Below are 19180 nucleotides of genomic sequence, written 5' to 3'. Positions count from 1 at the left end.
TAGCCCAGGCAGGTCAGTGTTATCCCAGGCAGGGTTACCCCAGGCAGGGCAAGGATAGCCCAGGCAGAGGTAGCCTGAGCAGAGGTACCCCAGGCAGGGCAGGAGTAGCCCATGCAAGGCGGGGGTAGCCCAGGCAGGGTTAGCCCATGTAGAGGTAGCCCAGACAGGGCTAGCCCAGGCAGAGTAATGTTAGCCCGGGCATGGTTAGCCCAGGCTGGGCAGGGTTAGCCCGGGCAGGGCAGGGGTAGCCCAGGCAAGGTTAGCCTGGGCAGGGGTAGCCCAGATAGGGCAGGGTTATTCCAGGCAGGGTTATCCCAGGCAGGGCAAGGATATCCCAGGCAGAGGTAGCCCGGGCAGGGTTAGCCTACACAGGAATAGCCCAGACAGGGCAAGGGTAGCCCCGGCAGGATTAGCCCACGCAGGATTAGCCCACGCAGGGCAGGGTTAGCCCAGGCATGGTTAGCCTGGTCAGGGGTAGCCCACGCAGGGCGGGGGTAGCCCGGGCAGGACAGGATTAGCCCAGGCAGGGGTTAGCCCAGGCAGGGCAGTGGTAGCCCGGGCAGGGTTAGCCCGGGCCGGGCAGCCGGGGAAGGTAACCCCGGGGGGGCAGGAGGGTCCGTCGTTCCTGCCTGGCCCGGGCAGGACGGCGGAGCCCGAGCCCCGGGGGCGACCGAGAGCCCAACCTGCTCCGCCGGCGCCATCTGCCGGCCCCGCCGCGGCGGGGACGGGCGTGACACGGGGACACGGGGACAGGGGGACACGGGCACACCGTCCGCGGGGAGCGGGGCACCGGGGGACCGCGGCGTCGGGACCGGGGGCACCGGGATGGGGGCACGGGGTTGGCGGCGGGGGGAGCGCAGGGAGGCGGCCTGGGGAGGGAGGTCTGCGGGGATGGCGACGCGGGGACCGGGGCACGGCGGCACCGGGGCAGGCGGCACAGGGCCAGCCTAAAAGAAAATAGGCTTGTAGGCTCCTGGGCAACGCAACAGCGAACCGTGACCAAGCTTTATTTTTAATATAGAAAATAATTACATATCAGTGAGTAGATACAGTATTGTATAACTGATTGTTAATATGCCGGTGGTAAGAACAACGCCGAGCAACGTACTGCTCGTTTGTCCTTCGTATAGCCCTCACCATGGCTGGCTTAAAAACCCAGTCAGGCCGAATCAACGGAATAGTGAATGTAGATAGCAGGCATAAGACAGAATAATAGGAAACAAGCGATTAACTTGGAAAAGGTCGGGCATTCAAAAATAGACATAGACTAAAGCATGTAATTAATAGAATGGCTTAAGTTTCCAAGAATCCTACAGGTAAAGATTGTTTGAAGAAGACAAGAGACTGTGGTGACCACAAACCATGCCAGTGAGCTGCACTGGGCAGCTCCACAGGGCTACCCCCTGCCCTGCCTGGGCTACTGCTGCGTGGGCTAACCCTGCCCGGGCTACCTCTGCCTGGGATATCCTTGCCCTGCCTGGGATAACCCTGCCTGGAGAGAACAACAAAAGGAGAACTGGAACGAGACGATGAAGAATCACCCGAGGCAGAGGAATTGTATGGACTTTTGAAATTACTAAAGAATAGGGAACTGAAAAGCCATAAGGGAACACCCAGACCCTCTTGGACAGAAACGCCAAGTACGTGATTGTTTTAACCGTATATACGTATATATATATATGAGATTATTCCTTGTCAGTCTTCGCCACTCACTGAGGTGAGGGACCAACTCTGAGTTGTTAATAAAGCAAACCTAGAGGTACCCACCGAGTACTGAAATTCTTTAACAGACAGGGCCCACCGGGCAGGTGGCACCGGGACCAGCAGCACCAGCACAGGGCCCACCGGGACAGGTGGCACCGGGGCTGGGAGCACCGGGACCAGCAACACTGACAGAGTGCTGCCTGTGTCGGCAGGCACAGCCAGCCCCGCGACAGCCAGCACCGGCACCTGTAGCACCGGGACAGGCGGCGCCGGGACCGGCAGTACCGGCACAGCCAGTCCCGGGACAGCTATCAGCACCGGGACAGGCGGCACCGGGACCGGCAGCACCGGGACAGGCAGCCCCGGCACAGCCAGCCCCGGGACAGCTATCAGCACCGGGACAGGCGGCACCGGGACCGGCAGTACCGGCACAGGACCCACCGGCATCGGCAGCCCCGGGGCGGCGCACAGGGCCCGTGCCCGGGCAGCTCGGCGGGGGCGGGGCCACGCTGGCCGGTGGGCGTGGTTTACAGGCTGGGGGCGTGGTCATGTGCCCGTGTGGGCGTGGTTACAGGCTGCAGGGCGGAGCGGGGCCAATCGGGGCGGAGCGTGACTCACCAGGGGGCGTGTCCGTGGCGGCGGGGGGCGTGGCCATGCGGGCGCGGGGCGTGTCCGTGCGGCGGCGGCCCCGGTGCAGGGCGGGAGGCGGCGGGAGGCGGTGGCGGCGGCGGGGCCATGGCCTGGTCCCGGTACCAGTTGGGCCTGGCCGCCCTCATGCTGCTCACCGGCTCCATCAACACCTTGGCGGCCAAGTGAGTCCTCCCGGCGGCTGGGGGAGACCCGCACCCCCGGGGGCTGGCGGCGGACACGGCCCCAGCTTGGGCCTGGGGCTGGGCCCACCGGGGCCCTCCCGGGCCTCAGGGCGGCCTGGCACCCCCCCCCCCCCCTTAGGCGTTTCCCCCGGCGTGTCGGAGCCCGGTCTTCAGGGCCCCCGTCCCCTCCTTCCATCCCAGCGTTGATCTCCCCGAAGCTGCGGGGGTGTCGCACCCCGGGGTGGGCTCCAGGTCCCCCCCTCCCCACGGCACCCCCAGCCCCATGTGGGACCTGGGGGGCCGCCCCGGGCCGGGTTGTGTTGGGCAGAGGCCTAGGACCTGCCCCGTGCCCCCCCTCCAGATCTGGGGGGCTGCCGTTGCACTGGGGGGATGTGGGGTGCCCCATGGAGACCGGGGCTGCTGCTGATTAGGGGTCACAGCTCCTGGTGATGGGGGAGGAAGGGGGGGCTGCGTGGCCGGGGGTGTCTCCAGCCCTCTTTGGGTGCTGCCGAGGGGTGCGGGTCCCCCGCCATGGGTGCTGGGGAGGAGCTGTGCGAGTGCCCCCACGCAAAACCAGGACCCCTGCACCCCTCTGCGCTCCAGCTCGCCCCAAAGGCCAGGCGGGGGCTGGATTGAGCCCCTTCCCACCGACAGCGCCCTGGGGTGCTCCCGGCCCTTGCAGCGAGGATGAGGACGGTGTTCCCAAGAGTCGCCCGGACAAGGCAGACCTGCCCGGCCGGCTTGTCCCGGTGCCTCCAGGCAGACGCGTGGGCATCAGCGGGGTTTCACCAGGTGGCCAAGCTCCAGCTGGCCCCGGTGACACACACGGCAGACCGAGGTCCCCGGGGCGGGTGGAAACTGAGGCACGGAACCGCCGCGGGGCAGAGCAGAGCCGGGGGGTGGCACCGAGCTCTCGGCCAGCTCACGAGACCCGTGTGTGGCCCGGCAAAGCCTCTTGCAACACAGGGACCGGCGCTGGCCCGCGGCGGAGGGGCTGCAGCATGTCGCCCGGGGCTGACTCATGCTGAAATCTTGCTGGCCTGGCGGAAAAGCCCCTCGCCGGGTGGCGAGAGACGGGCTGGGGATTGCCCTGGCCTCCGCTCGTGCCCCGTTTCCCCCAGCTCAGCAGCTCCGCGGCCGCGCAGCGTCAGCAAAAAGCTGCCGGAGGGGAGTTGGGTGCCTTCCCTGCCCGTCTCAGGGTGTCCTGGGGGCAGGCAGCCGGACACCAAGGGGCTGGGGTTCCCTCCCGTTGTGGATGGTCCCTAAAGAGGGGAGATCCTCCCCAAAACGGGCCATGGGAACCTGTGCCACAGCCTCTGTTCGTCCAGCGTTGCCCTCTGTGCTGTTTGGGTACACAAAAAAGAGGGGTTGTGCCCCAAAACCGGGAGAGCTGCTGCCCCCCAGCCTGGTTTCCAGCATCTTTTATGGGCCATGTGTCCTGTAGCCCCCAAGTCTTCAAGGACGGTGAAACAGGAAGGAAGGAAGGGGTCGGGATGACCCCCCCACCATGCTGTCCTGGTCTCCCGGGGAGGTGACAGTGCTGCCTGGCCGGCTCCGGCCGCGTGTGCCGGCAGCGATGGGCGCGGGGACACCGGATCGCGGTGCTGTGTGACACAGCGGTGTCCGTTTCCCTGCCTGTCACTCAGGGCTGGGAGCCGGGCCAGGAGCTGCTGTCAAGTCAGGGCAGCCGTGTCTCTCCTTCCCCATGGGTGTCCTGTCCCCGGAGCCGTCACCTCAGGGGGGCCGGTGGCCCTGGGCTGGCTCCGGGGATGCGCTGGGGCTCCCCACACCCCCCTGCTCTAACCACCACCCTCTCCTCTGCCTCGTAGGTGGGCCGATAACTTCAGCGCGGCCGGCTGCGGCGGGACGGAGGAGCACAGCTTCCAGCACCCCTTCCTGCAGGTGAGTGTCCCCGTCCCGGGGCAGGATGGGTCCTGCCGGCAGGGCCACCCCCCTCACCCGCCTCTCCCGCAGGCCGTGGGCATGTTCCTGGGTGAATTTTCCTGCCTGGGGGTGTTTTACCTGCTGGTGTGGAGGGATCGGCGGAGGCCGGAGCCCACCATGGCCCCGTCGCAGCCCTTCAGCCCCCTGCTCTTCCTGCCCCCCGCCCTCTGCGACATGACTGGGACCAGCATCATGTACGTGGGTAAGTGCTGGGGACCGGGACGCCGCCTCCGTCCCCCCTCCTTGCCCCATCCCTGGGGTCGGATGCGGCTGTCGGGCTGCAGGATTCCGTGGTGCGTTCAGTTCTGGGGGGGCGATGACCACGCAGCCGGCGAGAGGGGTCTGAGCAAACGCTCCCCACCCATGTAACGAGTTGTGGCAGGGCTCAGTGAGCCGTGTTCCTCGGGGGGGCACAGGGTTCCCGTGGGGCTGCGTCTTGGCGCGAGCCTCCCTGCTGCCAGCTCTAGGAGTCCTAGGGGACAGTGTCGCTGCCCCTTCCTCCCGTTAATCGCTGATCTGCTCTTAATTACTGCAGCAGACCGTTAAGCAGAGGGGCGGTGGCGTTAGCTCCGGCAGCACACGCGACTCCTGGGTCTGTCTCTCTCCCCCCGCGCAGCCTTGAACATGACCAGCGCCTCCAGCTTCCAGATGCTGCGAGGGTCCGTCATCATCTTCACCGGGCTCCTCTCCGTGGCCTTCCTGGGCCGCAGGCTGGAGCTGAGCCAGTGGCTGGGCATCCTGGTCACCATCGTGGGGCTGGTGGTGGTGGGGCTGGCTGACCTGCACAGCTCCCACGACCAGAAACACAAGCTCAGCGAGGTCATAACCGGTACGTGGTGGCCCTTGGGGGAGGCGAGATGGCCACGGCGAGGCGGGGGGGGAATAAGCCCCTCCCCGGGCATGTGCGGGGCTCCCCGGGCACAGCTGCACTGCGCTGCCCGTCCAGTGGGTAGGGGGACAGGGAGCTCAGCCTCTCCCCTTCCTTTCCTTCTTCTCTTCCTCCTTCCTTTCCTTCTCCTCTTCCTCCTTCCTTTCCCTTCTCCTCTTCCTCCTTCCTTTCCTTCTCCTCTTCCTCCTTTCTTTCCCTTCTCCTCTTCCTCCTTCCTTTCCCTTCTCCTCTTCCTCCTTCCTTTCCCTTCTCCTCTCCCTCCTTCCTTTCCTTCTCCTCTCCCTCCTTCCTTACCTTTCTCTCCCCACTTCCTTCCCTTCTCCTCTCCCCTTTCTCCTCTCCCTTCTTCCTTTCCCTTCTCCTCTCCCTCCTTTCCTTCCCTTCCCTTCTCCTCTCCCTCCTTTCCTTCCCTTCTCCTCTCCCTCCTTTCCTTCCTTTCCCTTCTCTCCCCACTTCCTTCCCTTCTCCTCCCCCCTTTCTCCTCTCCCTTCTTCCTTTCCCCTCTCCTCTCCCTCCTTTCCTTCCCTTCCCTTCTCCTCTCTCCCCTTCCGTCCCTTCCCCTCTCCCTGCTTTCTTTCCCTTCCCCTCTCCCTCTTTTCCTTCCCTTCTCTCTCCCCTTCCTTCCCTTCTCCTCTCCCTCCTTTCCCCTTCCCTTTCCCCTTCCCTCCCCTCTCCTCTCCCCGCAGGTGACCTGCTCATCATCATGGCGCAGGTGATCGTCGCCATCCAGATGGTGCTGGAGGAGAAGTTTGTCTACAAGCACGACGTGCACCCGCTGCGGGCCGTCGGCACCGAAGGTCTGTCGTGATGTCGGCTCGGGGCAGGGGGGGGGCTGAGCTTTCGGGGGGGCTGCAAACCCAGCCTGTGGGGGGCTGCTTTGTGCCATGGGGGGGGATCGCAGGCTGCAAAGGGGGTTTGGGTCCCATGGGGCAGGGAGGGTTAGCCAAGGGGGGGATCATGGAATTGTAGAATCACAGAGTGGTTTGGGTGGGAAGGGACCTTTAAAGCCCCCCCAGTGCCACCCCCTGCCCTGGGCAGGGACACCTCCCACCAGCCCAGGGTGCTCCAAGCCCCGGCCAACCTGGCCTTGAACCCCTCCAGGGCAGGGGAACAGGCAGCCCTGGGTGGTTCTTGGAGCCAGCACCCATCTGACACCCGCTCGCACCCAGGTTTCTTCGGCTTCATCATCCTGGCCCTGCTGATGGTGCCCATGTACTACATCCCGGCGGGCGGCTTCAGCGGGAACCCTCGGCGGACGCTGGAAGACGCCCTCGACGCCTTCTGCCAGATCGGCCGCCGGCCCCTCATCGCCCTGGCGCTGCTGGGGAACATCAGCAGCATCGCCTTCTTCAACTTCGCCGGCATCAGCGTCACCAAGGAGATCAGCGCCACCACCCGCATGGTGCTGGACAGCCTCCGCACCCTCGTCATCTGGGCCGTCAGCTTGGCCGTGGGCTGGGAGACCTTCCACGGCCTGGAGATCTTGGGCTTTGGGGTGCTGCTGACGGGTGCCGCTCTTTACAACGGCCTGCACCGGCCCCTGCTCGCCCTCCTGCCCCGGCAGCGGGAGGAGAGCGGCGGGGCGGCCGAACGGGAGGCTTTGCTGCGCGGGGAGAGCACGGCCATCAACAACGGCGAGAGCTGAGCGGCCCCCTCCCCCCCGCCACGCTGTCCCCGTGTCCCGCTTGGCCCCCCGGGGTTTATATCCCTGGATCCTGCCCTCCTCGGGAGGGGATGGGGACGGTGCCATCGGTCACCGTCCTGCTGGAAAATCCTCTCCCCTGCCCCGCCGCGGGAGGGGATGGCGAGGCTGTGCCTGCCCTTCCCCATGGGGAACGGCCCCCCCCGCAGCCGGCTGCTGGAGCCGGGGGGAAGAAATGGCAGCTTCTGCCCCTGTTCCCAAGGGGCTGCGGGGGGGGGGGATGGTGTGGTGTGGGGCTGGGGCTGGCCCCCCTGCTCCCCAACCTGCGTCTCCCCCCAATAAAGCACATCTGCCCCCGGCGCGCTCCCTGGGTGTCTGTGCCGGTCCTGGGGGCGACGTGGGGTGCCAGCGGGGCTGGGGGATGGGGTCTGGCCCCCCCCGCCTAGGGTCCCTGCAGGCCCCACCAGGAGGTGGGGGGTTGAGCTCCCCCTGTCCCCGGGGGGGTGGCCGTGCTCCTCGGTGTCCCCGAAGCAGGGAGAGACCCCAGACCCCTTTCACATGGGGTGTGGGAGAAGGCGGCGAGCCCCAGCGTCCTCGTGGGGGGGTTCTTGCTGGTTCGGCGTGGGGGGGAGCAAGTTCTTGGCTTCCCCTTTCCCCGTTTTGCAATATCCACTGCTTTTTGCAACCTTTATTTGCTTTTTTTGAGCCGGGGCGGGGGGGGGGAAGCGTATCCCAAAGATGCGGAGGAGAGCGCGGTTGGCCTGTTCGACTCTACCTTTATTTTCTGTTTGGTTGGGGCCCGCGGTGGGACCCCAGCAGCGGCTGGCGGGGGGGGGGGGAGGGGGTCTGTGGTAGCGGCGTTTGACCCCCCCCCCACACCTTCCCCCGGTATGGGGAGGGGGTTTGGCGGGGCTGCGGTGGGGGGCATCGCCCGGCTACTCTCTGCTGGAGGAAGGATGGAGGGGGTCAGCAGCCGCGGCATGGCCCCCCCCAGCCCCGAGCCCTGCCGTGGGGATTGGCGGTGGCGGGGGGGGGGGGGGGGTGTCCCGGACTCACATGGTATTTTGCTTGTAGTGCCGAAGCGCCTGCTCGGCCACCATCTCCATGAAGCGAGGGTCGTCCCAGGAGATGTCCCCCGGCACGGTGAGGGACAGCGGCTCCGAATCGAAGAGCTGCACCGTCACCTGCGTGTCGGGGGGGGCCGAGGGGTCGTCGGGGTTGGGAGCCTTGGAGAGGACCTGGAAGATACGGCGGGAGGCGGCGGGGGGGGGGGGACAGGCATAAAGCAGGGAGAGCCGGGCTAGCCCCCCGCGCCGGCCCCCTCGCCCTGGCAGCCGGCCCCGCGGCCGGCTATTGTGCCCGAAAAGCGCCTGGTCGGGCACACAATCGCCTCTTTCTCCCCCTGACCCACTTTTGGTGGCTGTCAGCCCTGTTTGGGGGGAGGGGGGGGGGGGGACGGGGACGACACAGGGGACTGGAAGCCTGCGGGACTCACCGTGGTGACCTGGAGGAAGCCGTCGGGGGCTTGGGTGAGGTTGGCCAGGCGGGAGACCCAGCCGAACTGGTGGTTGAGCTGGTCCAGGAGGCTGCTGGTGTTGAGCATCTCGGCCTGGAAGGAGCGCAGGAGGTCGTCGTAGCGGCGGGTGAAGCGCTCGGCCAGGCGCAGGGCGTCCTCCAGCTGCTCCCGCAGCTGGCTCTGCGCGGGGTCCGTCTGCCAGCAGTCTGCGGGAAGGGGTTAGGGGGCAACGGGGGGGGGGTTTTGGGGGGTCAGGGCTCACCCCCGCCCCGGGGTACCCCACAGCATCTCATCCGCCCAGCCCCGCTGCCTGCATCCCCTCGCGCCCCACCGCAGCTCATCCCCTGCTCCCACTGCCTGCACCCCCTCGCCGTGGTGCCTGCACCCCCTCGGCACCCTACGACATCTCATCCCCCCGCCCCTCATCCCAGTGCCCGCCCCCCACCTCGCACCCCCCATCGCATCTCATCACCCTGCCCTGGTCCCTGCACCCCTTTGCACCCCTCTGCATCTCATCGCCCCGGTCCCAGTTCCTGCCCCCCCCTCGGCACCCCACAGCACCTCATCCCCCCGGCCCCAGTGCCTGCACCCCACAGCATCTCATCCCCTCGCCCCTCATCCCAGTGCCCGCACCCCCTTGCACCCCCCATCGCATCTCATCCCCCCCCGGTCCCTGCACCCCCGCAGCACCCCACAGCATCTCATCCCCCCGGTCCCAGCCCCTGCACCCCCTTGCACCCCACAGTATCTCGTGCCATCGTCCCCGTTGCCTGCCCCCCCTTTGCACCCCTCTGCATCTCATCCCCTCTGGCCCGGTGCCTGCACCCCTTTACACCTCCCCACATCTCATCCCCCTGGTCCCACTGCCTGCACCCCCTTGCACCCCATCGCACCCCATCCCCCACCCCTGGTGCCTGCACCCCCTTGCACCCCGCTGTCATCTCATCCCCCCCGCCACCCGTGCCTGTACCCCCTTGCGCCCCACAGCATCTCATTGCCCTGGTTCCAGCGCCTGCACCCCTTGCGCCCCACAGCATCTCATCCCCCAGCCCAGCCCCTGCACCCCTTGCGCCCCACAGCATCTCATCCCCCCAGCCCCAGCACCCCCTTGCGCCCCACAGCATCTCATCCCTTGTCCCTGCTGCCTGCATCCCTTGCACCCCATTGCAACTCATCCCCTCGACCTGGTGCCCGCACCCCCTTGGCCCCCCACTGACATCTTGTCCCCCCGGCCCCGCTGCCTGCACCCCCTTGCGCCCCACAGCGTCGCATTCCGCCAATTCCTGCAAGCCCCTTGCACCCCATCACCTCTCATCCCCCCAACCCCCGGTGCCTGCACCCCCTTTGCACCCCACAGCGTCTCATCCCCCATCCCTAGTGCCTGCACCCCACAGCATCTCATCCCCTCGCCCCTCATCCCAGTGCCCGCACCCCACAGCGCCCCACTGCCTGCACCCCTTTGCACCCCACAGCACCTCATCCCCCTGGTTCCTGCGCCCCCTTGCGCCCCACAACATCTCGTTTCCCTGGTTCCTGCACCCCCTTACGTCTCATCCCCTACGTGTGTCCCTCCCCCGGCACGGTCCCCATCCCCGGGGTGCCCCATCCCGGGTCCCCGGCTCACCCACGGCGAGGATCTCCCGGCACTTCTCGCACTCATCCCGCATCCGCAGGCAGCCGGCCGAGTTTCTCCGGATCTCCCGACACAACCATGCGCTCGTCGCTGGAGTTACGGGACTCTGTGGAGAGCCCAGCCCGGCCTCAGCACCCCGAAACGCCCCGGGGCTCGGGGGGGGGAGCACTACAGACCCCCCCCCCCCCAACCCTGGCCACAGCTGCAGGGCCGGCCCCGGCCCACGCCATGGGGGGGTGGACATAAAAAACGCTTTTTCCCCAGGAATTTTGGCCACCCTGGATTCGTAGCCAGGGCCGCGGTGGCAGACGGTGACGGCACCGGCGCTGCCAGCCAAAACAAACACCTTCCCGGGAGGGCGGCGGCGCCGGCAGCCCAAGATTTAAGAGGGAAAGGGAAAGATTTAAGAAAGGGGGAAACCCAAAAAAAAAAAACCCAGCCCAGCTCCGCAAACAGCGGAGCCTGTGATGCCTGGGCTCCCGTGGGGATTCTCCGATGTCTCGTATTAGGGTTGAGCTCATCCTCCCAAAGGCACTCGCCCCCTAATGAGAAGGGGGGGCGGGGGGGATTGTCGGGAAGCCTGGAGGTAAAATTGCCAACTTCCAGCCAAATCTGGGGAGCCCACGGCCCCCCCCGCCCAGCCCACGGCGAGGGCCCTACCTGGGGCGAAGGCACCCAGCGGGTGCTCCCAGCCGCCCTGCGCCTCCTCCAGCATCCGCTGCGTCATCTCGAAGAGGGGCTGGAAGAGGCGGTGGAAGCCGTGGTAGGGATGCTGGAGAAGGGATGCAGCTCCCGGGAAAACCTCCCGCCGCGGGGGAAGAGGCGGACGTGCTGGACGGGGGGGCGGAAAGCCTCGCGGAAGGCGCCGAAGGGGGGTCGGAAGAAGGGGTACATGCGGCCGTAGACTTGGGTGCTGTCCTGGAAGATGTCATCCACCCCGTCCTCCAGCAAACCGAAACGTTCCTCCAGGTCCTCCAGCTGCCGCTCCTGCCGCTGGTCCCGCTCCAGCAGCGAGTCGATGCGCTCCCCGTTCACCCAGATGGAGAAGGGGGAGGAATGGTTGAGGAATTCCTCCAGCTGCCGGCAGGGAAGCGGGATTAGGGTGAATTTCCCCCTCCGGTGTTTCGGCAGGTGGGGATATGGGGGGGAGACGGGGCACCCCACTCACCTGCCGCCCCACCAGGCCCGGAGCCGCTGTGGCAGGTGCGGGAGTAGAAGCGCATGCAGGTCTGCTTGAGGCAGGGCTTGCATTCCTCCCAGAGCGCCAGCATCGTCTCGTTGCACACCTCCTGCCGCCCCGCCAGCTGCTGCTCCTTCTCCCGCGCCAGCCTCCACCGCCTCCTGCAAGGCGCCCGCATCCAGCCCCCAGGGCATCTCACCCCTCCGGGACCCACATCCCCAGCTCCGAGAGCATCCCACCCCTCCAGGACCCACATTCAAGGGCATCCCACCCCTCCTGGGACCCACATCCCCCGCTCCGAGGGCATCCCACCCCTCCTGGGACCCACATTCGAGGGCATCCCATCCCTCTTGGGACCCACATCCCCAGCTCCAAGGGCATCCCACCCCTCTGGGACCCACATTTAAGGGCGTCCCACCCCTCCTGGGGCCCACATCCCCAGCTCCAAGGGCATCCCACCCCTCCTGGGACCCACATTCCCAGCTCTGAGGGCATCCCATCTCTCCAGGATCCGCATTCGAGGGCATCTCACCCCTCCCCGGACCCACATCCCCAGTTCTGAGGCATCCTACCCCTCCGGACCCACATCCCCAGCCCCCAGGCATCCCACCCCTCCAGGACCCACATTCGAGGGCATCTCACCCCTCCAGGACCCACATCGCCAGCTCCGAGGGCATCCCACCCCCTCCAGGACCCACATTCGAGTGCATCCCACCCCTCTTGGGACCCACATCCCCAGCCCCCAGGGCATCCCACCCCTCCCCGGGCCCACACACTCCGGGTACCGCATCCCACAGAGCCTCGGCTGCCCAGGGGCCGGCCCCCTCCTCATCCTCACCCCACCTCCTTCCTCCCTCTTGGTCTCCTCCAGCGTCTGCAGGATGGCCTGGTGCTCCTTGCTGGTTTTGTCCATGAGGGTCTTCATCTGCTTCACCCCCGTTGATGGCGTTTTCCACCTCCGTGTCGATGTATTTGCTGCCGGCTGCCGACATCTCTGCCGGGGGGGGGGGGGGGGAAGAGCATCCCTCGGCCGGCCGCTCCCGGTGGGGGGGGGGGGGGGGGAGCGGGGGGCAGTGGGACCCCCACCACCCACCCCCACCCCCATCGCACGCAGATATTTGTGGGTGCTGCCTCCTCTTTGCTCGTTCCCCAGTTCACAGAACTCAAGAAAAGTGACCCAAAAACCTCGCCCCCCAGTATTTGGGCGGCGCTGCCCAGGAGTCCCCCAGCTGCCCCCCAAGGAATGGCACCGTGCCGGGGCCGGGGGGGGGCCCGTGGGGCTGTGCTGTCCCCACATCGCCTCTCGCCGTGCCCGGCCCTGGGGGGTCACCAGGGGCTGGATCTTCCTTTATAACCTCCCCCCCCCCCCAAAAAAAAAAGCATCCAGCCCCAACCCCCCACCCCATCGCACCCCATCGCGAGGGTGCTGTGGCCCCCCATGAAATGATGCTGTGGCCCCCACATCCGGCCCCCCCCAGAGACGATGTCGTGCCCTCCCCCAGCCCCCCCAGGAATGATGCTGTGCCAGACCCCCCCACGGGATGACGCCGTGCCCCCTATGGAATGATGCTGTGCACCCCCACATCCAGCCCCCCCCAGAGACGATGCGTGCCCTCCCCCAGCCCCCCCCAGGGATGATGCTGTGCCTCCCCCCCTCCCCCCCCCCAATCCAGCCCCCCAGGGATGATGCTGTGTCATTCCCCCCCCTCCATGTCCTCCCAGGGATGATGCTGTGCCCCCTGATCCAGCCCCCCCCCCCCCCCCCGGAACGATGCTATGCCCCCCCCCCCCCATCCAGCCCTTCAGAATGATGCCATTCCCCCATACCGCCCCCACACAGGATGATATTGTGTCCCCCCCCATCCAGCCCCCCAGGGATGATGCCGTGCCCCCTCCCCCATAGGTACAGCACTCACCCCACCCGTCCCTGCAGGGAACAACACCCCCCCTCCCCCCAAAATGAAAACCTCCCCCCCCCCCCCCCCCACTAGCCTGGGGGTCCTGCATCCTCCCTGCCCTGGGCACGGTGCTGCCAGGCCCCTGCGCCCCCCCCACCCCACCCCCAGCCCCACGGCCACCCACCCGGGCTGTGTGTGTGTCCGTCCCCCCCCCAGGCAGCCCCCCACTCACGCTTGAGCTCGCTGGGGGGGACGAGGGCCTGCCCCCCCCCGCCGAGGAGGAGGAGGCCGAGCAGCGGGAGCAGCAGCCGCGCCATGGTCCCGTCCCGCAGGCAGCTGCCTGCGCAGGCAGAGCGGGGGGGGGGGGGGGGGCGCTCAGAGCAGGATCTGGCCCCCCCCCCCCCCCCCCCCCGCCCCGCAGACACGGGGCTCTGAGTCACCACTCTGTGTGTGTCGTGTCGTGTCGTCGTCCCGTCCCCCCCCCCCCCCCCCCGGCACGATTTTGGGGACACAGCCATGGTTGAGCGGTACCCGGGGGGATGCGGGGGGGGGTGTCCCTGGGCAGTAGGGCTCCCTCGCAGCCCTGGCCGGGGTTGGGGGGGGGGGGGGGTGGGGGGTATGGAGCCCTGTCACCACCCCCCCCGCCCCCGTGTCCCGTCCCCCCCCCCCCCTCCCGCCTGCCTGCGGGACAAACAAGCCCCAGGCCCGGGGCCAGGCGGGGCGGGCGGCCAAGACGGTGACCGCGCACGGATTTCCCCCCCCACACACACCCCGCGGGAGCCAGCGCTGCCTTTCTTCTCCCCCAGCCCCCCCCCGAGGGGATGGAGAAGGGCTGGGGGGGGGGGGGGGGGGAGAAGGGGCTGAGACAGGGCTGGGCTCCTGCCAGCTGCAGGCAGGGGTGGGCAGCGATAGGCCACCGCAGCCCCCCCCCCCCCCGGCCCCCGCCCTCCCACCCCGCGAGATGTCCCCCCCCCCTCGGCCTGGGGGTCGCCAGCCCCCCTGGGGTTGTGCAATGGGGCTCCAGCCCCCCCTCCCCCCCGCGCTGCTGTGTCCACCCCCTGCACTGCTGCCCCCCCCACCTCCCACTGCTGCCCCCCAAACAACCCCCCCATCCCGGCCCAGCTCCATCCCGCCCGGCCCGGGGCATTGTGGGAAACTCCTGCCCGCAGAGGCCAAGCATCCTCCCGCTGCATCACCTCCTCCGGCACGGCCTGGGGCGAGGGGGGGGGGCACCCCGGGGTGCCCCACAGCGGGTCCCCTGCCACCAGGGGTGCCTGTGCCCCCCCCCTTGGCTGTCCCCCAGGCATGGGCTTGCACCCCCAAACTGGACATGAAGCCCCCATCCCTCCCACCCCACTGCACCCCAGCCAGGGCCGGGGGGGCTTCCAGCAGTGGCTGAGACCGGCCAGAACTCATTGCGTGGTGGGGAAGGGAATAGGGGAAGGGAGAGGGAAGGGAATAGGGGAAGGGAGAGGGAAGGGAGCGGGAATAGGGGAAGGGAATAGGGGAAGGGAAGGGAGAGGGAGAGGGAATAGGGGAAGGGAGAGGGAAAGGGAATAGGGGAAGGGAGAGGGAAAGGGAATAGGGGAAGGGAATAGGGGAAGGGAATAGGGGAAGGGAATAGGGGAAGGGAATAGGGGAAGGGAGCGGTACCTGCACCCCGGCCGCCCTGGCGAACTCCGCCGCGGTCGCCCGCCCCCGCCCGCCCCTATTTATCCGACCGCGGCGGGTCCGCCCCCGCTCCGGCCCCGGAGCTTTCTCGAACCGGCGGGACCGGCCCCGGCCCGGCCCGCCCCCCCCCGTCCCCCCCCCCCGGTGTCCCCCCCCATCCCGTCCCGTGTGTTTCCCCCCCCCCCGCCGGTGCGCCCCGACGCCGCGGGGATGGGTGCGGTGCCCCAAAACGGGGCGGAGGGGGGGGGCGGGACTTGCACCCTTCCCGGGCACCCTAAATCCGAGAGCTGCAGTCTTGCGGGGGGGGGGGGGGGGGAAACGTCGCCGGACACTGCGCACCCCATTACGCCCCCCCCCAAAACACCCCCTTCCCAGAAGAACCCTATCCCCCCTCCCGCTCCCCCGGGGGATGGGGGGTGCTGCGGCTGCGGCGGGGGGGGGGGGGGGCTGGTGCAAACGGGGCATCCCATTAGCGGGGGGTGCGTGGGATCCGCCCCCCCCACCCCCGCATCTCCTCCCCCTCCCCCGATCTGCAACATCCCCCACTGCCACGGGGGAAACTGAGGCACGGCCGGCCCCCCCCCTCCTCCTCTGGTCCCCCCCCCCCCCACCCCGAGATCCCTCCCACGCTCCACCACAGCCCGAAACCGCAGTTCCCCCCCTTCGAGGGTGGGGGGGGGGGCGGCTGTTAAACAACTTCCCGGCTGCTGATTACGGCCCAGCGCAAAAATGCAACCTTGGGAACTGGGGGAACTGGTTGGCGCCCAGTGAAGGGGCGGGGGCGGCGCGCAAGGGGGCTGGGAAGCTGCTGGCCAAGTGGCCAAACCCCCCAGTCGTCCCCCCCCCCCCCCCCCCCCCACCATCGCCACGGCGGGGGGCGGGAGCAGCCCAGGGCCCCGCGGCACAGCGTACGGGACCGGAGCGGTACGGGGGAGCGGGGGGGGGGACACACGGGGGTGCACGGAGCGTGTGGGGGGGGGCAAACTCCGCCAGGGGTCTATAGGGGACGCGTTGGTGCGTGTTCTCCTGCGGGGGGGGGGCAAGAAGGTGCAAACTCTCCCACTCTCCCTAGATTCTATAGGGGCCATGTGGGTGCGTGTGCCGCCGGGGCTCTGTAGGGGACGGGGGGGTGCACGGGGGGGGCAAACTCTCCCCGAACTCTATAGGGGGCAAGTGGGTGCATGTTCTGCCGGATCTGGGTGGGGGGGGGCACGGGGGGGCGCGGGGCAGAAAACTCTCTCCGGATTCTATAGGGGCCATGTGGGTGCGTGTGCTCCCGGGGCTGTACAGGGGACATGGGGGGGAAGTGGGGGGCAAGATCTCCTAGAACGCTATAGGGGACGTGTGGGTGCATGTTCTCCCGGATCCGTGTGGGGGGCACGGGGGGGCACGGGGGTGCAAGCTCTCCCAGGATTCTATATGGGACATGTGGGTGCATGTTCTCCCGGGGCTGCATAGGGCACATGGGGGGGAAGTGGGGGGCAAGATCTCCTAGATCTCTATAGGGTCCATTTGGGTGCGTGTTCTCGCGGGTCCGTGCGCAGGACACGGGGGGGGGGCATGGGGCAGAAAACTCTCCCCGGATTCTATAGGGGCCATGTGGGTGCATGTCCTCCTGGGACTCTATAGGGGATATGGGGGGGGAACGGGGGGGCAAACTCTCCTGGAACTCCATAGGGGACATGTAGGTGCGTGTTCTCCCGGGTCCGTGTGCGGGACACGGGGGGGCACAGGAGGGCAAGATCTCCCCGGACTCTATAGGGGACGTGTGGGTGCATGTTCTCCCGGGGCTGTATAGGAGACATGGGGGGGAACGGGGGGGGGGGGGGGCAAGATCTCCTAGAACGCTATAGGGGCCGTGTAGGTGCATGTTCTCCTGGGTCCGTGTGCAGGACACGGGGGGGGCTCGGGGCAGAAAACTCTCCCCGGATTCTATAGGGGCCATGTGGGTGCATGTTCTCCTGGGACTCTACAGGGGATATGGGGGGGAACGGGGTGGGGGGGGGGCAAACTCTCCTGGTGCTTCACAGGGGACACGTGTGTGCGTGTGCTGCTGGGGGGCCGTGGGGCGGGAGCTGCCGGGAGGGTGGGCGCAGGCTCTGGGGGCGAGGGGGGGGGGTGGGGTGGGAGGGCTGGTGCTTCCCCAGCTCCCCGCTCCCCCCTTTTCCCACACCCCGCTCCGCTCCCCACAGCCCCGCCGCACAGGGAAGAGGGGACATCTCCAGGGAAGAGGGGACAATCTCCATGAAGAGGGGCCATCTCCGGAACGGGGGCCATCTTGGCTGGCACCTTGCTGCCGTCCTCCCCCTGAGAGAGGCCTGACCAACCTTCCTCTTCCTCCCCTGGCTTCCTCTTCCTCCCCACGCGCGGAGCAGCCTCGTAACCCTTTTGCCGACGCTCCTGGGGGTGCTGGCCCAGACGGACGTCCCTCGGTGGCCACCGCAAGCCCCCATTCCGAAGGAAGAGAAGGCGAGGGGCCGGTGGCGTGACACCCGGTTTCCTCCCCGGTTTTGGGAGACGATGCCTTTTTCCTGGAGCCGGAAGGACAAGCGGAAGGGGGGTCTGCAGCCGGCAGCAGGGGACCCGGAGGAGGAGTTGTCCGGATTCTGCGGGATACAGCACCCCAAAAAAGGCCGAGGACTGAGCAGGATCCTGCGGTTGCTGTGGCAGGAGGTATGGGTGAAAAATGGGCGCAAGCAGCGCCGGGCTTCCCAGGAAACTCTGGAGAGACGGAGAAGCGCCGGGATGCAGGGACAGACGGCCAAGAGATGCGCCGAGCTGGGGGAGAAAGCGCATCCTTTCCGGGAGAAAGCGCATCCCGCGTCCGGGAGAAAGCATCCCCCGGAGGAGCCGGGGACCCGCCAAAAAGCCACCCGTGGTGGGGCAAGCCAGCAAGAAGAGGAGACGGCCTTGGTGACGGCAGTCAATGTCCTCCGCGCGGTCCCGCACCTCCGGGAAAATGGTTGGGATGAGCCCGCGGCCGGGCGGGAAGCACGGGGTGGGGACGTGCCGAGGGAGGGTGGTGGCCACGGGGGTGAGATGGGTCAAGGTCAGCTCCCGGGCCAGGCAGGTGGCAGCGGGGACAAGGAGGGCAGGACCACCGGCTCGCCCCGCAGCCCGGGGGGGTGGGGGGGGGGACAGGCCTGCGGCCACCGTCCCTGGAGGGAACGGGGAGAGGCAGGATTTCAGCCCCGCTTTGGCGGAGGCGGGGTGCGGGGGGGAGCCGAGGAGGCGAGTGCGGGAGAAGCTGCAGCGCCTGGGAGAAGACATGGCGGGGTGGGACGGGAGGTCCACGAGGGAGCTGGCGGTCAGGCTGGTGGAGGTGATCCTGCGGACGCAAACCAGCCTGTACCCTACGGAAACGGGGAAGGAGAGTGGCCCGCGGGAGCTGGAGCTGGGGCAAGGGGGGGGCCGGAGCCGGGGGGGGCAGCTCGGAAGAGGTGGGTGCTCTGGTGGGCGTCCACGCGGACATCACGGCGGCGCGGCAGCACCAGCAGCTGCAGGACCTTGCTGGGTACCATGATGTCTCCGTCGGCGGGACCGTGTACGAGGACGATCCGGACTTCCTCGCCCTGCTGAAGCCATTTGGGAGTGAGGAGACCTGGGAGGACTCTGATGATGACCTCCTGGAGCAGGGAGATCCACCTCCGGTTCCTAGGCCTGAGGCGGCGGTCTGTTGTTTGATGGTGCTAAAGGATGGGAGCAAAGAGCAGTGGAGGGAGGAATTCCCGGACGTCTGGGCACGATATGAGACGGACTGCGGGCTGGTGTCCGAGGAGGTGAAGGTGAGCGGGGCACCGGTGCCCTTCCAACAGCAACGTCCATTTCCAGCAGCCGTGGACAACGTGGTGGCCGGCATCCTGCGGGGTCTGCTGGAAGACGGCGTGGTGGTGGAAGGCAGATCTTCCTCCAACAGCCCTTTATGCCCCATCCTAAAGGCCAACGGGAAGACGAGGCGCCTGCTGCTGAACTGCAAAGCTATCAATAAGGCCACCCCCATGGTGGTGGCTCCAGTGGACCTGGGCATGGCCAAGCTCCTGGCAAACCTCAGCCCCAGGAGCAGGTATTTCTCCACGGTGGATCTCTCGAACGCCGCCTTCGCCATCCCCTTGGCGGTAAGCTCCAGAGCCAGGTTTGCCTTCACCTTCAGGGGCCAGCAGTACCTCTTCACCCGCCTGCCCCAGGGCTTCCACAGCACCACCTCCATCGTGCACCAGCGGGTGAAGAAGATGTTGTCCCAGCTGGCCCCAGAAGATCAGCCTTGGGTCGTTTCCTACACGGATGACATCCT

General features: G+C 67.7%; 2 protein-coding genes across 2 annotated transcripts; one reads left to right on the top strand and one right to left on the bottom strand.

Moving 5' to 3' along the window:
- The first annotated feature begins 2383 nt into the window (after positions 1 to 2383).
- On the top strand, positions 2384 to 7362 carry SLC35F6 (solute carrier family 35 member F6). Its single transcript, XM_054194331.1, has 6 exons — positions 2384 to 2516; positions 4346 to 4418; positions 4491 to 4662; positions 5077 to 5289; positions 6036 to 6146; positions 6519 to 7362. Exons 1-6 carry the CDS (start codon positions 2440 to 2442, stop codon positions 6992 to 6994), a joined length of 1122 nt encoding a protein of 373 aa, XP_054050306.1. The 5' UTR covers positions 2384 to 2439; the 3' UTR covers positions 6995 to 7362.
- Positions 7363 to 7824: 462 nt separating this feature from the next.
- On the bottom strand, positions 7825 to 14956 carry CLU (clusterin). The gene is given in 13 exon segments (XM_054194334.1): positions 7825 to 7936; positions 8048 to 8229; positions 8487 to 8713; positions 10132 to 10213; positions 10215 to 10246; positions 10801 to 10917; positions 10920 to 11217; positions 11309 to 11326; positions 11328 to 11469; positions 12142 to 12257; positions 12259 to 12314; positions 13451 to 13558; positions 14872 to 14956. Coding segments are annotated over 12 exon segments (1365 nt in total). The 5' UTR covers positions 13536 to 13558; positions 14872 to 14956; the 3' UTR covers positions 7825 to 7926.
- Between the last annotated feature and the right edge of the window lie 4224 nt (positions 14957 to 19180).

This window comes from Rissa tridactyla, chromosome 3, assembly GCF_028500815.1.
Source record: "Rissa tridactyla isolate bRisTri1 chromosome 3, bRisTri1.patW.cur.20221130, whole genome shotgun sequence".
In the NCBI taxonomy this organism is placed as follows: Eukaryota; Metazoa; Chordata; class Aves; order Charadriiformes; family Laridae; genus Rissa; species Rissa tridactyla.
The sequence above is the reverse complement of the archived record's forward strand: the minus strand, read 5'-3'. Positions and strand labels throughout refer to the sequence as shown.